The sequence below is a fragment of the Sinocyclocheilus rhinocerous genome, unplaced genomic scaffold (genome assembly GCF_001515625.1).
Source record: "Sinocyclocheilus rhinocerous isolate Xijiao unplaced genomic scaffold, SAMN03320098_v1.1 scaffold1048, whole genome shotgun sequence".
Lineage (NCBI taxonomy): Eukaryota > Metazoa > Chordata > Actinopteri > Cypriniformes > Cyprinidae > Sinocyclocheilus > Sinocyclocheilus rhinocerous.
In genome coordinates this window covers 669,672-690,044 of record NW_015649578.1, presented here as the reverse complement: position 1 = coordinate 690,044, position 20,373 = coordinate 669,672, and the positions used below count along the sequence as shown (strand labels likewise).

The 20,373-nt window shown below is 36.9% G+C and overlaps 1 protein-coding gene across 1 annotated transcript; it reads right to left on the bottom strand.

Annotated features, from left to right (window-relative positions):
* Positions 1–11,506: 11,506 nt before the first annotated feature.
* On the bottom strand, positions 11,507–19,178 carry LOC107710771 (atrial natriuretic peptide receptor 2-like). Its single transcript, XM_016515619.1, has 7 exons — positions 19,053–19,178; positions 17,885–18,019; positions 16,933–17,107; positions 16,463–16,561; positions 16,060–16,151; positions 15,732–15,872; positions 11,507–11,755 (listed from the first exon to the last, which is right to left on the bottom strand). Exons 1-7 carry the CDS (start codon positions 19,119–19,121, stop codon positions 11,507–11,509), a joined length of 960 nt encoding a protein of 319 aa, XP_016371105.1. The 5' UTR covers positions 19,122–19,178.
* Positions 19,179–20,373: the final 1,195 nt, after the last annotated feature.

The following is a 20,373-nucleotide window of genomic DNA, read 5'->3' as shown; positions in this document are numbered from 1 at the left end:
GGGAGGAGGAGCCAGGAGGACAAGCTCCTGCAACAGACAGTGGAGACCCAGACGAAGCCAAAGAGACACGGAGCCTGGGTGACACCGATGTCCCAACGTGGAGCCGGAGGGACGAAGGAGCCCAGTGGAGCTGGTGGGGTAACAAGCCATGGTGAAGATCGAGGGAGCTAGGAGCCAAGGTGGAGTTGATGGGTCGCAGGGCCAAGGTGGAGTCAGGGATCCAGTGGTTGGAGGCGATGATAGGGCATCCTCACGCCTAAGTGGCACTGGTTACTGGAAGACCCGATGCAAACTCACATAGGCGATGGGAGGCAGAGGGTGAGCTGAGGGGATGGCAGGTGGCAGCGGAGATGGGACAGAGTGCTTGGCTGGCATGGAAGGTGGAGGTAGATGGATGCTTGCCCAAGGTGGTGCCAGAGGGACGAGTAAGACCGGCGGAGCAGTTAGGATAACAGGCCATGGCGGAGATGATGGAGCTAGGAGCCAAGGTAGAGGTGAAGGATCGTGAGGCTATGTGGAATTTGGGATTCCGTGGCTGGAGGAACCTCACATGAGGTGGAGCTGAAGACTGAAGGGCCTGAGGTAAATTGGCCTCATTGGTGGCTGGCAGAGTGAGCTGATGGGCCGACAGTTGACAGAGGAAAAGGGATTTTTTTAGGGAGTATTTAACAGGACTAGAAGGCGAAGGTGGGATAGGGAGGATGGGTGGGAGATTCAGGAGGGTTAGGGCTGGAAGGAACCAGTGAAAAAACAGGAGATTTAGGGCTGGATGGAACCAGCAGAGATACAGAATATTTAGGGCTGGACGGAACCAGAGGAGAAACAGACAATTTAGGGCTGGATGGAACCAGCAGAGACAAAGAAGATTTAGGGCTGGATGGAACCAGAAAAAATTCAGAAGGTTTAGGGCTGGACAAAGACAAGGTTGTAGAGAGGGTCAAAAAGAGAGAGTAGATCCACAGAGGCCAGCTGCAGCTCACCCTCACAGCGAGGATGTGGGCGGGACCTTCCTCCATGCCTTCATACTCCACTAAAACTCAGAATCTCACTGACGATGTGGCCGGCTCACACTCCTGGTCAAACTCTTCTTGAGGCTCAGGCTCCGGGGCGAGGATGGGCTCAGTCTCCTCGATTGGCTCTTTTATTGGGCAGGCTCCGTGTCTGCGGAGGGCTCTGTCTCACACTCCGGGTTGTGTGAGGATGATGGCTGGCTGGGCTCTGGGCCAAGCTGCGAGAAGTTTGCGTGGTGGGGCTTGACGCTGGTGTAGTCCTCGACATCTGCTTCTTCCACCGTGAATGCAGATACTTTTATCCACAGGGTGAAGTTGATGTAGCTCTTCAAGGTCCAGCTAGGATCTCCCCGGGGCAGGACGAAGCGAATGTTGTCGTCCAGCCTGTACTGAAACCCCTCCATTAAGCAATGTAGCCACCCTGAAAGACAAAAGTGACAGTCCCTCAACGTCCCGGGTGGGGTGGTACCACATTGATGGCCGCGAGGGTGCTGTAGCATCTTCTGCCTTTCATTTTCGGTTGCGCTCATTGGCGCCCCTTCAGCTGGTGGCGCCCTAGGCGACCGCATCTCCAGCATTAGAACACAATCTCTACATAGTTGTCGCCAGATGGTACGGTCAGCAGCAACATCCTCCTGGTCATCGGGTCTGATCTTACACTTCTTCAGGGCGTTCTTCATCTGATCCTTATAAAATAAAATAAAATGAAAATAAAAATAAATAAAATCCACAATATTTTTTGTAGGCAGTAAAGCTGTCAAACTAAAAAATTTATTACATTTTTTATTACCTTGGGGATTTTGTATTTTTATTTTTTTTTATTCGAAAAAATAAAAAAAAAATGTATAAAAAAAGATTTTATTTATTCGAATAAGCCACTAGGTGAAGTTAGTTATTCGTAAGTTAGGTTTAAACAATATGACCATGCGAGGGATAATAGAGTTATTAAGAACTTTGACACTCTTTGTTAGTCGCACATATCAGTGTCCACCAAAGGAATCTCACAGATGATAAAACACAGGACGGTCTGTTGGACATTCAGCCTGTCAGCGACATCCTTAATCTACTGGAACGACACTCTTGAGTTTTATCATGGGACCTAGTGGCAACAAAGCAAGTATATAACGGTAAATGAACACTCAGCAATCATTCCATTTCAGTAAATAATGGATAACATATTTTAAGAAAATGAGGTCATATGACAAAAGGGTCAGTTTGATTTATAGTGCATATGCAAATACAATCAGTTCTCCTCAAGTTCACACTGGTGTCCTAGATAGAGCAACCACCAGTGTAGATCATCACATTAATTATTAACATGTTCCACTAACATTTGACAGCCACAAGGTATCTAAAAACCTTTTGTCTTCACTTTGACCATCACTTCTTTAAAATCATTTCCACTTGCTTTGGCATTTAGCTATCTAATGCGATGATTGCCATATTTCTGTGGCCACAGTAATGTAGGAAATATTCTGCCCTGAAGCTGGAACAAGCGCGTTACTTATTGGCCTTTAATGGGGAAAAGTGTTGTTGCTCTTGAAATCTTTGGTGTCTGAGGTGTTTTGGAAAATATCACCATAGATTATAGAGATCACACAAGATTCTTTTACATAATAATACAGTTTGATTTAGTTCGAAACTGTTTATTAGAATAACATTCGTATTCATTTCACCTCTTAGATAACATCTCAAAGGATATTCCTTTCTCACTAGTTTTAATTTCCCCCAATAATTAGCAGTTTTTTTCAAGTGCAGTTTTTGCAGGCAATCTTAACTTCATTAGTATGGTGAATATTGTGAAATTCTGTGGTAGTATATACTTATGAGCACACTTTACATCAGTGTGTGGGTACAGGTGATTCTCTAATTTAGTGGCAGGACAATAAAATAAATAGGCTTTTCAACTTTAACCCTCTGAGTTCGGTAACCACGTCTGCAATTTTTTCCTGATAATGACGAAAAGAACTCCGTCATTTTTGATTATACAGATAAGAGTAATAAATCATTCTAAACTGAAAAGGGTCTACTTTTATTTGTATACCATCACAATAACAACAAAATGTTGTGCTTTTATAAATGCTTTCCCATATCTTTTGTTGTTGATGTCAAAAGCTGTGCGTCCAGTCAAACTCTATGGCATTTTTACAGATGCCGACAAACACAGGTTGTGTTACATACTCTTATGCTTGAAAACGGTGAGTGGGAACAGTGAACTAATGACATAAAACTATTGAAATTCAAATATTCATAAGAAGGAAGCAACATTTGTCAATCATCCTGTCATTTGAATAAGTTTGTATATTGATGGGCAGATCATGCTAATGTTAAGATGTCAAAAGCTGTGCGTCCAGTCAAACTCTATGGCATTTTTACAGATGCCGACAAACACAGGTTGTGTTACATACTCTTATGCTTGAAAACGGTGAGTGGGAACAGTGAACTAATGACATAAAACTATTGAAATCAAACATTTATAAGAAGGAAGCAAAATTTGTCAATCATCCTGTCATTTGAATAATTTTGTATATTGATGGGCAGATCAAGCTAATGTTAATAAACAGGTTTAATTTAATTTGATGATTTTATATAAAAAATATATATAGAATATATATATATATATATATTTATTTATTTATTTTTTCATTTTTTGTGTATTAAACAGTTGTGGTGCTGTGTTGGGTCACCAACACTTGATGTACAAAGTAAACTCCTTAAGCAAAACCAGAAAAACGGGCCTTTACTTAAAGATGGGATAAATTATAAGATAAATTATATCTGTCTTTCTACAGTAAAAGAAGGGAAAAATAGACAGAAATGAGTAATTTCTCCCACTGTCTTGCACCATGTCATTCCACTGAATGAAGACATAATAATGTAGCTTTAGTTCCTTTTTTTTTTATTAATATATGTCACATTAGCCCTTCCAGACACAGATTCTGTCCCAACATGCATCCATTAGCCGTCCTTTCAGCTTCATTAAACTGTCTTTGCTACTTTGCTAACTTACTGACAGATATCAGTGACTGTCTGTAGGGCTTGGGCTCCCTGTGGAGGCTACTGTTGGCCAAACAGCAAGAGAAAATGGAAAAATGAAGCAGTTCTAGCCGGGGTAATAGATACATTGACATTTTACAAGGTTGTTTTTTTGATGATTATATCTCAGGGACAGTAGGGGGAAATTCAGTAAGTCTGAGACCGTTCTTTATTTTCTGTGCGCTGAATCACTCATTATTCAATAACCAGCAGCTACATTATAGCCTTGTGTAATTAGTCTTATCATTAATAATTTTTTTAATGAACAGATTTGAAGGATTTTATAAAGCAACCTGCTGGTGAAACCCTAATCAATCACAGCTCCATTGTTATTCAGTGAATGCATGAGGTATGACTACCTTTGAAATCCACCCAAATACCCAAAAGCACTGGCTGTGCCATTCAATCCTGGAAAGCCACCGAATCGCATTAACACGAGCCAGAGTTGTGAGGAGTGATCTGCATATTTGCTTGTTGTGTTGTCAACTCAAGCTGGAGCTGCTGGCCATATCTGCCCCACAGCACTGCCTTTTTTGGGGTGGAATGTGTCAGGCCCCTCGGCAGCCACGACCCCCTAGATACCTGTGAAAGCCATGGATATAAAGCGCAAAATGATGCATTATGGGCCATGGTCTCTCTCTCTCTTTAGATTTAGGGAAAATATGAAAGCTGATCAGAGTTTGTTTTTCTGACACATCTTCATTTTTTATGTGTGGTTCTGAATATCAGACATGCTGTAATCATATATTGGAAATTGTCCCTCCTTTGATCCTATGAATTGTTATCAGGTCTAAATTAAATGCATTATATTGTATTATATTGGTCATTTTTGACCCCTTAGAAGAAAATATATTTAATTGGTTTTATTCAAGTCAAAAATACTAATTATAATGACATTGGACTACATTAGTTTAGACTATTCAAAATAATTAAGGGTTCAGGGCAGGTAGGAATAGCAACAAATGTCCCAAAACAAATCTATTATTTTATTTTATTTTATTTTCCTACACTACAGATAATGATTTGGTAAGTAAGTTATGCCAGCTTATTGTTTTTACTTTAACTCATCAAAATAAGTTGAGCAATTTTATTTTATTTTATTTTTTTATTTTTTTATTTTATTTTATTTTATTTATTCATTTATTTTATTTTTTTTATATGGTATATTCATACACTAAGGCCTGGTTTCACAGACATGGCTTAGGTTAAGCCAGGATTAGGCCACAGTTCAATTAGGACATTTAAGCAAAAACAAACAAACAAACAAAAAAAATTACTAGTGAGCATCTTGAGACAATAACACTGACATATTTTAAGATGTGTCAGTGCAAGTTTCTTTCAAAACAGCCCAGACAAACATTTTAGTCTGAGACTAGGCTTAAGCCTTGTCTGTGAAACCGGGGGCATAAATAATGATATGATAAGTCATGGCAACTTTTTGTTTTTAATTTAACTCATCAATATAATTGTATTTATTGATTTCTTTTTTGATGTAATAGTTTTGATGAAAACCAAGTTGATTATACTTGAAAATTGAAGGCAGCAACTGAAAGTTTTTAAGTTAAAATAGGTATTTTATTTATTTATTTATTTTTTTTATGCATTCTAAAGGCCCGTTCACACCAAGCACGATAACTATAAAGATAACGATAAAGATACAGTTCAAAAAATCGTTCTCAATATAAAAAAAATAGCATAGTTCACACCACAACTATAACGATAACGATAACGATACAGAGGAACGATATCGTTGTGATCAAATTCAAAATTATTTTTTTTCCAGCTGATGAACGATAAAACACTGACAGCCAATCAGAATCCACCCTGCTGTAACGAGCTCAAGAATTTAAAGCGGTAGACGCATGTGCGCTTTAGAATAAACAGACGATATCGTTCGCTGGTGTGGACGCTAATATCTTTATAGTTATCTTTATAATTATCGTTCTTGGTGTGAACGGGGCTTAAGACTGCTTTGCTTATGTTCTAGAGCAGTGCTTACTATTTTTTTGTAGGTAGAAAAATTAAACGATTATGAGGTTATGGCTTATTATTGACCATCCTAAGATAAATGCCTGAAGTATAATTTGAAATCATTTCCCCAGTGGATCGAAGGTACACTCGGACAGATGAACTGATATTTACTAAACGTTCTTTTGCTTCCAAAGCATTATTTGAACAGTGGTACTAAACAGCACCGCCTCTGAGTGGTTACCATGGTGACACTGCTTCATATTCCTAGAAAAAGGTTGCCCGGTTTATTGCGCTTGTCTGAGTAAGGCTTAACTTTGTGCTCAGGCTGGTAACCAAACAGCACTGTAATGCCTGACTGTATATTACATACAAATGGTTTGTTCAGAGGAGACAAAATCAATGAAAACTAGATTTTATAAGACCCATAACTATTAGCATAAGCAATAATAATGCTTGCCTCAGTAAATTTCAAGCTCTACAGATGTGTCCCGGGATTTACATTAAAGGGGTCATATGATGCGATTTCAAGTTTTCCTTTCTCTTTGGAGTGTTACAAGCTCTTGGTGCATAAAGAAGATCTGTAAAGTTGCAAAGAACCTTAAACCGCATAAACACATTTCATTACACCAAATACACCAAATAATGTTCTTTTTAGCAGCATCATATGACCCCTTTAAATTGCAAATCATGTTTTTATTATAAATGCAAGCTGAAGCTAAAGATTCCATGCAGTATCATAACTTTAGCTCATAACAGACTATTGATTATGAAGGCAATGCAGCTGCTGGTGTGGGCTGTGGATTATATGTGAGCGTGGGGAGAAAAGCGGCTCTCTCTGCGATCTGAGAGGTGGCAGGTCTGCCCCCGTGACCAGCACATTATCTGCTGGAATGTGAGCCCAGTCATTTCCAATAATGATTCTGCCAGCTTCCACACCTCCAGACAAGTGAGTGTGGGTGACATGAGGCTGCCGAGGGAGGGAGCTTGAGATGCTTGTCAGCTTGACTTCCAAGCCCCTCATTCACTGTAATGTGATGCAGAGGTTAATTGTGGAGCTGTGTAATAAGTGTTAATGTTGTTGCCTCTGACGTCAGTAAATAAGAGCAGGGAACATCTCATGAATCTCTTTCTGTACTGGTGAAATAATCATTTATTTTATTTTTAGGAACAACAAATATGTATCAGATTGTATAGCATGCTTAACCATCTCTGCAGTAAGTACTTTGTAGGTTATATTCACACAGTTGGCAAGAATTGTGCTTAATTCTACTGAATGTGCAGTTGTAGTGTACTTCAAATCTTATATTTTTTAAAAACTGTGCTTGCAGATAATATAATAATAATGAAATAACAAGAGTTCACCTTCATGACTTCTTTTATGGCACTTTCATGTTTCATGATTCTGAAGTACAATTTTTAAAAGTGAACTTTGCAAAAATGTTAAGTTAAAGTTTTAATTTAAAGTACATGTTAAATCATTGTTTTATAATATGAAATATATAAAATAATACTTTGTTGGGATTTAAAGAGTACATTTATTAACACTACCATACAAATAAGCACATGTAAAATATTTGATTATATTTTATATTTGAACTGTAGTGTGTTATTTGACATTATATTTGAAGTTTATTATATTTTAAATACATGACATACGAGTTTCAATAGAAATGGTCTTAAAGTATAGATAAGTTCACCATAAATGCACGTCGGTACATTCATACATACATCATATTTCAAAGACAACAGAAAATCAATATAAAGTAAATTAGTAAATTAAATATAAAGATGTACTGAAGTCCTACTTAAGTGAGTCAAAAAACCCTCTTAAATTCAACTGATTGCATTTAATATAATTTTAAACTATAATACATTTAACATGCAATTAAGCATCCGAAAGCATTACATTCAGTTCACACTTAACTATATTCTTTAAAAGTATATTATATAAGAACTCTTCTTCACAAGGGAAGTTAACACATTTTACACAAAACTGATTTAAAAATGTGAAATAGCCATTATCTTCATCTAAGATGATAAATGTAAGGCACTCATGAGTGATGGGGTCATGTGAAAACAACAGACTTGTTATTGTATTATTGAAATGTTTATCATAAAATAATGTCTACTTTCAAGAAAGCAGAATGTACTGCACAGTATGTAGTATTTTCAACATATAATCAGTATCTAGTGTCCATTCTGAACATAACCGAAAGCAACATATGCAGTAATACCATACAGTCATGTTTTCTTCCCTTGTTATCATATTTGTGACATATTTGTGTGTTCTGGTGCTATATAAAGTTACAGACAGATTTCTTTCTCCAAAATGCATTTCACTCTCAATTTCAAGGTCGTGCTCTCAGTCAAAACTCATTCTGTGTACAGTGCTTGAAATGACAAACACCACTGCAACTAGCTTCCACTTTTGTGCGAAGAGTCAAGTGCAATAAAGAAGTCAAGGCTGCTTCATCTCACTGAGTGTTTCGCTGAAGTTTCCATGTGGGGCTATTCAAATAATCGCCAAAGTTTTGTATTATTACAATGCCAGTTAAACTAGCAACAGGTTTGCCCATTCAAAAGCATAACAAATGTTTACTGCTGTCTAGATGCAGCAGATCCAGATTGACATTACGTAACACTGTGCCACTAGAGTACAGAAACAGAGGCCGAATGATTGCTTGAGGAACGCACCTGTTGGCACATTAGCATTGTTTTCCGAGGTCTGGCGTTGACTGGATTGATCTGGTATCGATCTGGTTGAGCTGAGCTCTGAGCATCTCAGGTCTTTTTCTTCTTCTTTGTTCTCCACTTGTTTATTTTATTGATTTATACTTACAGAATCATATTTCATTGTCATTTTCTTGGCTACTGTTGACTGAAATAATTGAGTTAGTTATACTAATGCTTTATGCGTAGGAACTATGCACTTAACTGGCAAATGATGTGGACATTTTTTATGTATTATGTATGTAAAAATAATAAATAGGAAATAGCATTAAATGAAAATAATCTATATACAGTATATAGGTTAAAATAATTACAGTCAGGATTTATTTTGGAAAGGTACACTGTAAAAAAAATATATGATCTGTATGTCATGGCAACATATGTTTCTCCATTACTTTAACTCATAATTTTAACAAAATCATACAAGATTCAACTAGGCAAGGTATTAACTTTGACTTGTACAGCCAATTTTATTTAATAAAAATTGCATAATAAATCTGCAAAAATGTCAACAATTCTGTGTTTTTCTGTCAATATGGGGTGCTGTGTGTACATTAATGAGGAAAAAAAATGAACTTAAATGATTTTAGCAAATGGCTGCAATATAACAAAGAGTGAAAAATTTAAGGGGGTCTGAATACTTTCCGTACCCACTGTATATACAGTATATATATATTTCCCGACAATATGTTGCAAATCTCAGCTGATATTACTTTTGGTTTATTTTATTTTCCACACTGGATATGGATGGTCAAGATTGCATTGCATTGTGGAATAGTGTATTTATGTGCAGTATATTCTGCCATTTTGACAAGTGCAGCAGATCAGGTATGTACCACCCATACTGTACTCCTCATACTGTTCACAGTGTGTTTGTGTGTGTGAAATATGGTATAATGTCTCCTCCCAGTGGTCAGACTCTTAAATGTGAAACTGAGTCTGATGTTGGGAAAAACTCATGGCATTTGACTGATTAAAAACTGTAAAATTAAAAGTTAAGCCTAAAACTAAGTAAATTTAAAACATTTAAAAAGTCCAGTGTTTTCTTCTTTTGTTTCTTGATATTAAGCTGAAAGTCATACAGTCATTCATTGTACAGTTGAGAGAAAGTTTAATGAGTTGGGCTGCAAATTGACCTCATGCTAAACTGACCAAATACATGCATGCATACTATATGAATGTTGATTTTTTTTTCTTTGCTGTCTTGGCAATTCTTATGCTTTGGGTTTGGTCTTGTGTGTGTTATATATTGTACCCTGAGTGGCTTGTGCCTCAGCCAAAGTAATTACCCCCAACCTTCATTTCACTGGAACACAATGGCTCTGGGCGCAGGCCTTTGTCATTTAAAGCCTCTAAATAAGGGGCTTCTCCATCCCTAATCATTCATCATGTGCGCTGGATTTCTTTCTCATTATCTGCCACTTCAGGTAATGGAGATGATTTGTTCAGTGTTCTTTGAGGATCTGGATGAGGACTTGTGGCCGTGAGATACTGTAGACTGAAATAAAGGGGAAATCACCCTCACGGCTTCGGGTTATTGCATTTCACCTACAGTGATTTCCAGGTGCAGACTCTATAAAGCTGATACCGAGGCTCTGATTAGGAAATTTCTCTATGTTGTGAAACACTGCAGAATTGAGTCATAGACCATATAGGGTTTTCAGTGTCCGCTATCTACTGTAGAAGTGATGGTGATGGCCACTATAATTCTAATATAAATAAATTCAAATTAATGATAATTTAATTCAAATTTAAACGTTAAATTAAATTGCTGAAATGAATTTATTTAATCCAGCATTTAATCTAAATTCAAATAATTAAAAAAAAATTAAAACAATTTATTTTAATCATAACAACATGAATATAGAACAGTATAGACAGGTCATAATTTCTATATATCACCCTAATATATAAATAGTAGAATTTGGTCAAATGCACAAATAAACTGACACCTGTTTATTTATAGTATTTAGTAACAGTATAACTCATTTTAAATTGATTGTCATCAAAAAAGAAAAACAATAACAACAACAAAAACATAGACAAACATATAACAAATGTGATCAAGAACACCGCACAGTATCCATGAAAATAAATAAATAAATACAAATAAATAAATATTCTATGGAATGGAAAAACTCAGGCAAGATAGCAAAACTGAAAGTTATGAAAAACTGAACAGTGGCAAAATGAAATATAACATCAATAACATGAAATATAACAGAAACACTGAGATAAGACTGGATTGAGACAGGTAACTCTGAACATACTTGGTAACTATCCTCACTTTACAAATACAATATTGACAAATAAGCTAATAGCCACATAAAAAAAAAAAAACATTTTATTATGTGAGGTTTCATGATAAGCAGCATTATTTTGAGAGTAAGAGAAGATTAAATATTATGGCAAATGTAACATTGAAACCACACACAACAAAAAATGTTCTTCAGAAGCAAGAAAATCAAAGTTTTGTTGTTTGAAACCAAGTAGCTGTAAATATGGCTACTTGTAAACAATACATTGTAACAATAGTTTTAGATAAATATATATTAAAATATACATTACCAATATAATTTCCTTACTGATTTTGATGTATTTTAACACTTAAAAATGTATTTAGTCTTTTTTAAGGGGGAATGTAAAATAAAGTGTATTTGAAATATACAATAAAGGCCCACATAGCACCTCATTCACTTTCATACAAAAACTCTAAAAACATCTTGTGTGCACTATTTAGTTAGTTAGGACAGTGCAGATCAGCTGTGTGACACTGCACCAGGAAGCAGAGAAGTTTTCTCATTGTGTTGGTCGGGTGGACGTTCCTCCGTCTCCTGCTCCCCCTGCAGCGCTCCCACCATTGAGCCCAGTGTCCCGAAGCTGCTCGCGCAGTTCTCCACCTGTGCAGAAACGCACAGTGTGACCTCTGACCCCTCCAGTTTGGGCAGGACTTCAGGTTGAGAGGCTGGTGTGATACTGTCACCTATACTCTGGACAGTGAGGCTGGACTGAGAAATGTGGTGCAGATGTTATATTAATGTATTCTCAGTCTAACATCAATGCATTTTTAACAGCTTCACGACTCGAGAAGAGCTGCAATCTGTTCCGTCCAACTCACGAATGAATCGTTCAGTGAGATTTGTGGACCGATTTAACAGGTTAAAAAGGATCAGCTCGTTCACGAATCGGACATTGCTATCACGTCTCTAAGTGGGTGACAATTTGTCTAGTTCAAAATAATGAGGAACGACATGCGTAAAAAGCACAATCCCAATTCCAGAAAAGTTGGGACATTTTGTGAAATGCCTTAAAATCAACAATATGTTATTTGTTCATTCTCTTTAACCTTTATTTAATTGACTAAAGTAAAAGAAAAAGTTTCCAATGTTTTAACTGGCCAACTTAATTTTATATTGTGAATATAAACAAAGTTGGGACTGAGGAATGTTCACCACTGTGTCAAATCCTTTCCTTTTAATTACACATTTTAATAATCTGGGAATTAAGGATGCTAATTTTTTAAGTTTTTTGCCCAGTCTCGCTTGATTCAAGACCTCAGATGCTCGGAAGTCTGTGATCGTCATTGTCTGATTCTCCTTTTCATGACTGGTCATACATTTTCAATAGGAGACAGATCTGGACTGATCTAGCACATTCACTCTGTGTCTACGAAACCACGCTGTTGTAGCACATGCAGAATGAGACCTGGCATTGTCTTGATGTTTGCTTTCGCATCTGTCGCTGATGAAAGTCTGGATGGTCCCTTTCATCTTTGGGATTCAGAACTCGACATCCATTTTTCTCAGAAACCAGGTGAAATGTGGACTCATCTGACCACAGCACACATTTATTTTTGACTATATGAGATGAGCTCCCAGAACCCAGCGGCATCACTGCATAGAATTGATGTATAGCTTTCTCCCAGAGTAACAGAGATTCAAGTTGCATTTATTGATGCAGCAGCAGACTATGTTAAGTGAGAACAGTTTTCCATAGTACTCCTGAGCCCATGTGGCTATATTTAATGAGGTTTCTCATGCAATGCCATCTGAGGGCTCAAAGTTAATGCACATTCACCTGAGGTTTCCTACCTTGCCCTACACAGACTGACATTTCTCTGGATTCCCTGAATCTGTTAACAATCTTATGTGGTGGAATACCTAAATTATTTGCGGTTTTGCATTGAGAAATTATTTGTCTGCAAATTCTCTCATGAAATTTGGCACAAAGTAAAGTAATGAGCCATGACCCATCTTTGCTGCCAAAGACTGAGATGCCCTTTTACAACCAATCACGATACTTTGACTACTTTGATTACTTTCACCTGCTTATTGTGGACTGTTTCAGAACAGTTTAACTTGGATATTCCGTAATCTTTTCACTTTTATTATGCCTCTGTCCCAACTTTTTGGAGTGTGTTGCAGCCATTAAAATCAAAATGTATTTCTATTTACAAAATACATTCAAGTTGGTCAGTGAAAACATTTGAAATCTTTTCTTTGTCCTATTGTCAATTAAATAAAGGTTAAAAATTTAACAAATCACAGATTCTTGATTTTATTGCATTTTACAAAAGTCCAACTTTTGCATTTTACAATACCAACTTTTCTGGAATTGGGGTTGTACAATATTATACTCTGGAAGTAAATAGAAGTAATGAAGTAAAAATATATATTTTTCTCAAAATAAAAATAAAGCACAGATACTTTAAATAATATACTTAAGCACAGTAACAATGTAAAAATACTATAGCCTATGACTATAACACATTTCTGACAAGCTCTTAAAAGTAAAGGTTCTTTATTGATATCTATGGTTCCATGAAGATCTAGAATCTTTACATAAAAGGATCTCCGGATTATTTAAATGTTTGTCACACTTGAACAAAATTTCAAGAACTATTCACTGAAATGTTTTTTGAGGAACTCAGAATGGTTCTTCTATGGCATCTGCGAAAAACCCCTATTGGACCTTTGTTTTTCTTTAAGAGTGTATTTGTTCACACTGAATGTGAAACTGCTATGGAATGTGACACAATCACAGCTAATCAGAACATTTACGTGTTTAAAACAGTTCAGTCATGACCAGTGTTGGGGAAAGTTACTTTTAAAAGTGCAAGTGAGATGAGCAAATGCATGTTCACATTTAATCCAGAACTGCAGTAGCATCATGTTCACAGCGCACACAATGCATCTGCACTTACTCGATTTCTTTGTACATGGGGACAGGAGAGCTGTCAGCCAATACATGGGAAAACAAAGTAACTGGCGTTACTTATTTGAAAAAAGTAATTCAGATATTTTCTTGTAAATTAAAAATGTGTTACTTTTCTAGTAACTTTAAAAAAGTAATCTGATTACGTAACCTGCGTTACTTGTAATGTGTAACCCCCAACACTGGTCATGACAACTCTCTAAACAGCATGTATTGGCATGGAATGTACATATGCTTGATTTTGGCAGACGAGATCTGCTTTGCTGCTGCTAAACAAAATACAAGGATTTGGCTCAGTTAAAATGACATACATAATAAGGAAACATGCTGCAGCAAGAAAAATTAGAGAAGCCGTGTGGCAGATCTCTACAGGTGGAGCTGGGGAGGTGGAGGGTAAACAAGAGTTTTCACAATTGTGCTGCAGGACAATTGCCGGCTAGGGAATGAAATAGCTGGATACATGAATTAGGAAGTGTGTCCGATTGGCTACTGCCATGGTGTTTGAAGAACCAGTTGGCACTCGGATACAGTTTCATGACCGAACTATGGATTTAATACAATTGAATGTGGATGCAGATTTTGAAACTGTGAGTGTTATCTAGTGTCACAGAGCAGAAATTGAAACCAAATGATCAACAAAATGTTTGGTCTTTGCAGAAGCGGCTGATAAGGAAAAAACGTAGAATTACATTGTGTCACACCTGGTTAGGACATTGTGTACGGGAAGAATTGCGCAGTTTATAGTGTTGTTTATTTCAGTTGTCATCCTCAGGCCGTTTCTGAGTGCAAGATTGCAGCAGATTACTGTGATCTAACACACTTTACTGAGGCAAAACACAAGCTACTGCTACTGTCAACTCAACATCACACATACATTTTATATATATATATATAGGTAGAAGCATCCGGCCCCCCAGTGTTTCCACATCGTCGAATCCGGCCCTCTTTAGGAAAAGTTTGGACACCCCTGCTCTACAGTATCACGCCACCACTACAGTCAAGAAAATAATAAACCTCCTCTCCATGTTTTGATCATAATATGATTCTTTAAAACTTTATTTAGTCACAGCACTATCTTTTGATGGTGTATTAATCAACAAAAATTGTGTAAATTGTGCTTGCCATTCAAAAGTCTTGGGTCGGTAAGTGTTTTATTTTATTTTGAAAGAAATCTCCTATACTCACCAAGGCTTTATTTATTTTAGATTAAAGAAAAAAAAAAGTAAAACAGAAATGTTGTGAAATATTATTTCAATTTAAAATAACTGTTTTCTATTTTAATATATGTTAAAATGTAATTTATTCCTAAAGCTACATTTTCATCATCATTACTCCAGTCTTCAGTGTCACATGATCCTTCAGAAATCATTATAATGTGCTGAGTTATTGCTCAAGTAACATTTCTTAGTTTTATCACAACAGAAAATTGTTGTAATATTTTGTGTAAACTGTGATTACTTTTTTTTTTTAGGATCCATTGATGTATAGCATTGAATAGTAATATACAGTATATATCTTTATCGATCTATCTATCGATCTATCTATCAATCATCTATCTATCTATCTATCTATCTATCTATCAATCATCTATCTATCTATCTATCTATCTATCTATCTATCTACAACTGTAAGGTAACAATACAAGTCTTTACTGTCAGTTGATGCTTCCTTGCTGAATAAAAGTATTACATAATTTTTTTTAAAATCTCACTGACCCTTTTGAACAGTAGTATATGTTCCAAGAACAAGTAATACAAGTTGAACACTTACATTCTCTATGGACACGTTGCTCCCCACAGGGGCCTTTTTCTTTCTTGAGATATTGGGGTTCCAGTGACACACCAAACTGTCATTCTGAACACTGTAGTTTTTGTGACCAATCAACCAGTAAGTGTCCATTTTTCCTTTTCCCTGAAAACCACAATAATGTCGTATTAAGCTGTTGCATTTGGATGAAATATTATGAAGACAAACACTTTATTCATCTTCTGTGATGTAATATCTTCAAATCATGATGTAAGACGTACTGACAACCCAACGGGAACATGATTGTGGTTTCAACAGCTTAGCATAGTACTTCTATAGCACTGATTCTCACCTTTACTTCGATCTCACCGCGTAACTGCAGTTCATACGCATTGTCCTTCATGAGTGCCAGGTATGTAGCAGAACTTGCATGAATCTTCTGTGCTAAAGACCAAATCAAAGAAAGGTAAATGTTCCCCTGTTACGCAAAATGCCCAACGAGCAGAAGCTACATTGCTGCTGAGATGAACCTCAGACACACTGTGTTGTTAGCTTAGCCACATGCTAATGTCATGGTTGATATGGAGGCTCTGGTTAGCTCAGTTTATAATATATGGAGGAATATGATGAGGTCTCTATGGTGATGTAGTGAGTGAAAATATTCATGACCTCTGCATTCAGAAGAACCAGTGGAGGAACAAAAAAGATCAGCACAAGATTAAAAGGCTGCACATTAACTGGATAGATAAACGTACGCAGACTAGTGGACTCCATCCGAGAGGCCGTGTTGACTGTGTCACCAAACAAACAGTACCGCGGCATCTTGTAGCCAACAATGCCAGCTACACAAGGACCTAAAGTGGTATGAGAGACATGGAAGACAACACAGTGAATTACTACAAATATATTTATATATCATATATCAAATCTGTTGTTATTTACTATTATTGTTGCAGTCTTTATTACATTAATGCTAACTGTCACTGATAAAATATTGGCACGATTTTACAAAGGCTGCATTGTAACTAGCTGATGAATTGACAAATAAGATCAGGGTATGGTTGATTTTAATTTCATGTTGACTTTAAGTTACAGGCCTAGCATGTAACATAACAAAATTATTCATGTATTCATGTTTTAGTCATTAGTAATGTGGCACCTTTATTATTAATAAATCTGTAATCACCAGGTCTTGTGTGTAAAGACAGGATACACACATACACACCTGTGTGTATGCCGGCTCGGAGCTGAAGGCGTTTGTTAGGCATGTGGGGTATCGCCACCTGTCTGACCGCAGCCACCAGATCCAGAGACATTTTAGCGATCTCATCTGCATGTCTATCTCCATTTCTCTCCGGCAGTCCACTGACCACCATGTATGCGTCTCCTATAGTCTCCACCTGTTTCATTCAATCACAGAAACTCAGTAAAGACGTATTTGATTAAATCTAGCTACTGTAGCTTCTTCATTACAGTACATCAGCATTAAGAATACACCTTTAAACTGGAGATAAATGTATAATTGGATATATCTTTTCTAAACACTACACTGCTGTTCAAAAGTTTGTGGTTGGTAGGTTTTTTTCAAGTCAAAAACAAAATGTTTTTGAAACAAGACTTATTCTAACCAAGGGTGCATTTATTTAATCAAAATACAGTAAAAATAGTAATACAGTGAGATATTATATACAATTTAATATATTTGGTGATCCTTCAGAAATCATTGTAACAACACTTGCACTGCGTAATATATATATATATATATATATATGTAAAAGTTTACACATCTTTACTGTCACTTTTGATTAAAAACTCTTGCTGAATAAGTGGTAATTTCTTTAAAAATAACATCTTCGCCACACTTTAGAACGAAAGTGTCTATTTTCTTTAGAATTTCTGTAATACATAATTTCACTAATCAGTAAAATATTTCTTATTATTATTTGTATAATTTATAAAATAGTATTATTAAGGGTAATGTGAATTTGGAGTCACAATGGAAAAATAATAATAATAAAAAAGTTCCTAAAAAATGAATGAAAAAATTTAATGGGGGGGGAAGAATGTTCTTGCACTCTAAGCATAACCTTAGCATAAGCCATATATGATGTGATGATTTGTTGTATGATAACTCATAGAATTTATGTGTGATTATGAGTTTCAGTGTATGTTTATACCTTGTAGACATCATAGGAGTCAATGCGTGTGTCGAAGCACATGTAGAGGTTATTTAGCATCTCAACAACTTGTAGTGGAGTACAGGAGGCTGATATCACAGTAAAACCCACAATGTCTGAGAAAAAAATAGTCACCTGGAAGAGAATATGTGTATTAATTGCTTCCTCGAAAAAATGAACAACCAAGTACATCAAACCACATTCTTGGCAAAGCTAATCAAGAAAACCACAGCATGCTTCCTAGATTCCTACATTTTCTTAGCATGCTGCTATGTATGTAGTTTCATTGGCATTGCTAGGTGGACCAAAACAGACCAACCCCAACTCCCTATATGATATTCATCCACAGGTGAAAATCTGCTTAACTTCATATCAAACTGCAGGATTTGCAGCATCATTCATCTTTGGAGCATGAAAAGCGCAGGATGAGTTAGGTGCAAATTTAATGCTTAGCACTAGGGATTTGTTCAGATCACTAACCCCGATTTCAAGAAATAATAATAATAACAGCAAGTAATAAATGTACTAAACAAGTAATAAACCACTAATAAATGTAATCTGCTATGAATCCGATGTGAGTTGTGTTTATTTACCTTACGCATACTCAACACACACTGTAAACCATGGTAACCTGCAATTATTACCTTATAGAACTATTTCTACCTGTTTTAATGCATACAAATGAGTATAGATTGGACAAGTGATTTGACTGGAATAAAACCAGTTATTTTGTTACCATTTTTAGATTACCATCTTTTTCAGTGCAGATATAGTGTTGCTGTTATAGAAATGTATACTCATTCTGCTACATATGGCGCTGTAAGTCCAGTTCTTCAAAATATCTAGCTTCAAGTGCTCTAAATCTAAGGGGACGGGCTTCAGGTGCACAAATTGCCTTATAGACGTGTGTCATTTACCCCACTCCCTCATGAGCTGTTTTATCTCCTGATGAATATGGAATACCATAATTACAGGCAATTACTACAACAAAAAGAACAAACAGAATGGCAGCATGTGCGCTTTCCTGACACTGCCAACATCCCTAATGAATATGCTTGTCTTTTTAGACTTGAGTTTGATTTGTTAAAAGGGAATGTCGGAGGACTTCTGTTTTAGCAGATCATATGGGGAAACTATAAGCAGAAATAGAAAGCTTATAACCATGTACCTTCTCATAACTCTCAGCTTCCACATGTTTGTTTTGGCGTAGCTCCTTGGCCACAGATTTGGGCAGCATCTGATGAAGGAGATCTTCTGCAAGACGTCGTTCTCTCTTCAGGTCTTCTGTCTTCTCCCTGAGGCTCTGAGCGTAGTCCTGGATCCATTCTGTCATTTGTTTGAAGGAGAGCAGCACTATGGGGTAAATGAGACCGGCGATGGTGAGCAGGCAGATCTTCAGACTGATGTTGGACGAGATGTCTCTGGATTTCAGTTTCAGAGCCCATCCAGCTCTGGCATGAAAACATCTCAGCGTGTTCTCCAAGGCCAGCATCAACTCTGTGGATCCACTGGAAGTTGTGGCAGCAGAGAAGATTAAATCTTTTATATTAGTCTGGTTTAGCACCAAATCAGTGCTTTCCATCCAGCAGTGATGGAGGCTTTCAGACATGTCTTTTATGACTGACATGAGTGTTGTTGCATGCCGTATTTCATCTACCTTCTTTTCACCTGTTGTCAACCGATAGTTCAACTCGTGGACAGTTAGGAGCAGTTTCAGAGCAAGGACATCTGTCCAGTCCGCGTTGTGTTTGAGGAGACCGATGTCAACATCTCTGACACCCCATGTGTTTAATATCTTCTCAATTGCTAGAGTAAAAACTGTGGTTTCATTAGCACCCATTATCTCACCTCTCCATGTGGCATTGAGAAACTCTGAAAGGTTGGATTGAAGATGCTCACAAAACTCAAGTAACTCAACACCACAGGGCTGACCCAAACTGTCCATATCAGTACTAGCACAACGACGGTTAACTGTGAGCATTATCAAGGACCAGGAGCTCAGAAACTCTCCCTGCTTGATATTATGAACTGTACTCTCTCTGAGGTTTCTTAATGTTTGGAGCTCCATAACTAGTCTGAGCGTAACGTTTGTCCTACAGGATGAAAGCTCTTTAAGCGAAGCTTCAGTGGCTTGCCATTGAGCCAAAGATGAGTTGAAGTCCATGGTCACAGCAGAGAGAAGCGCCAGGAAAGAGATGACACAAGCAACAAGTATTCTGCGAACAGTACGGCTGCGACTGCCACAACTGAGCAAAGACAGCCTGTGAAAAGAGCGCAAACAAAACTCAGTCACATATGGTGAGCATTTAAGTATTTCACTTCGAGAGGAACTGACTTCATACATTAAATATATTGCAAAAAACACACAAAAATTTATGTTAGTTCTTAGCATTTTATTCGATCATCTCTGAAATGAATTCTGCATTTTAAATGTAACTTAGGTTTCTAATACTCAACCACAACTTGGAATGAAATTAAGCAGATAATTC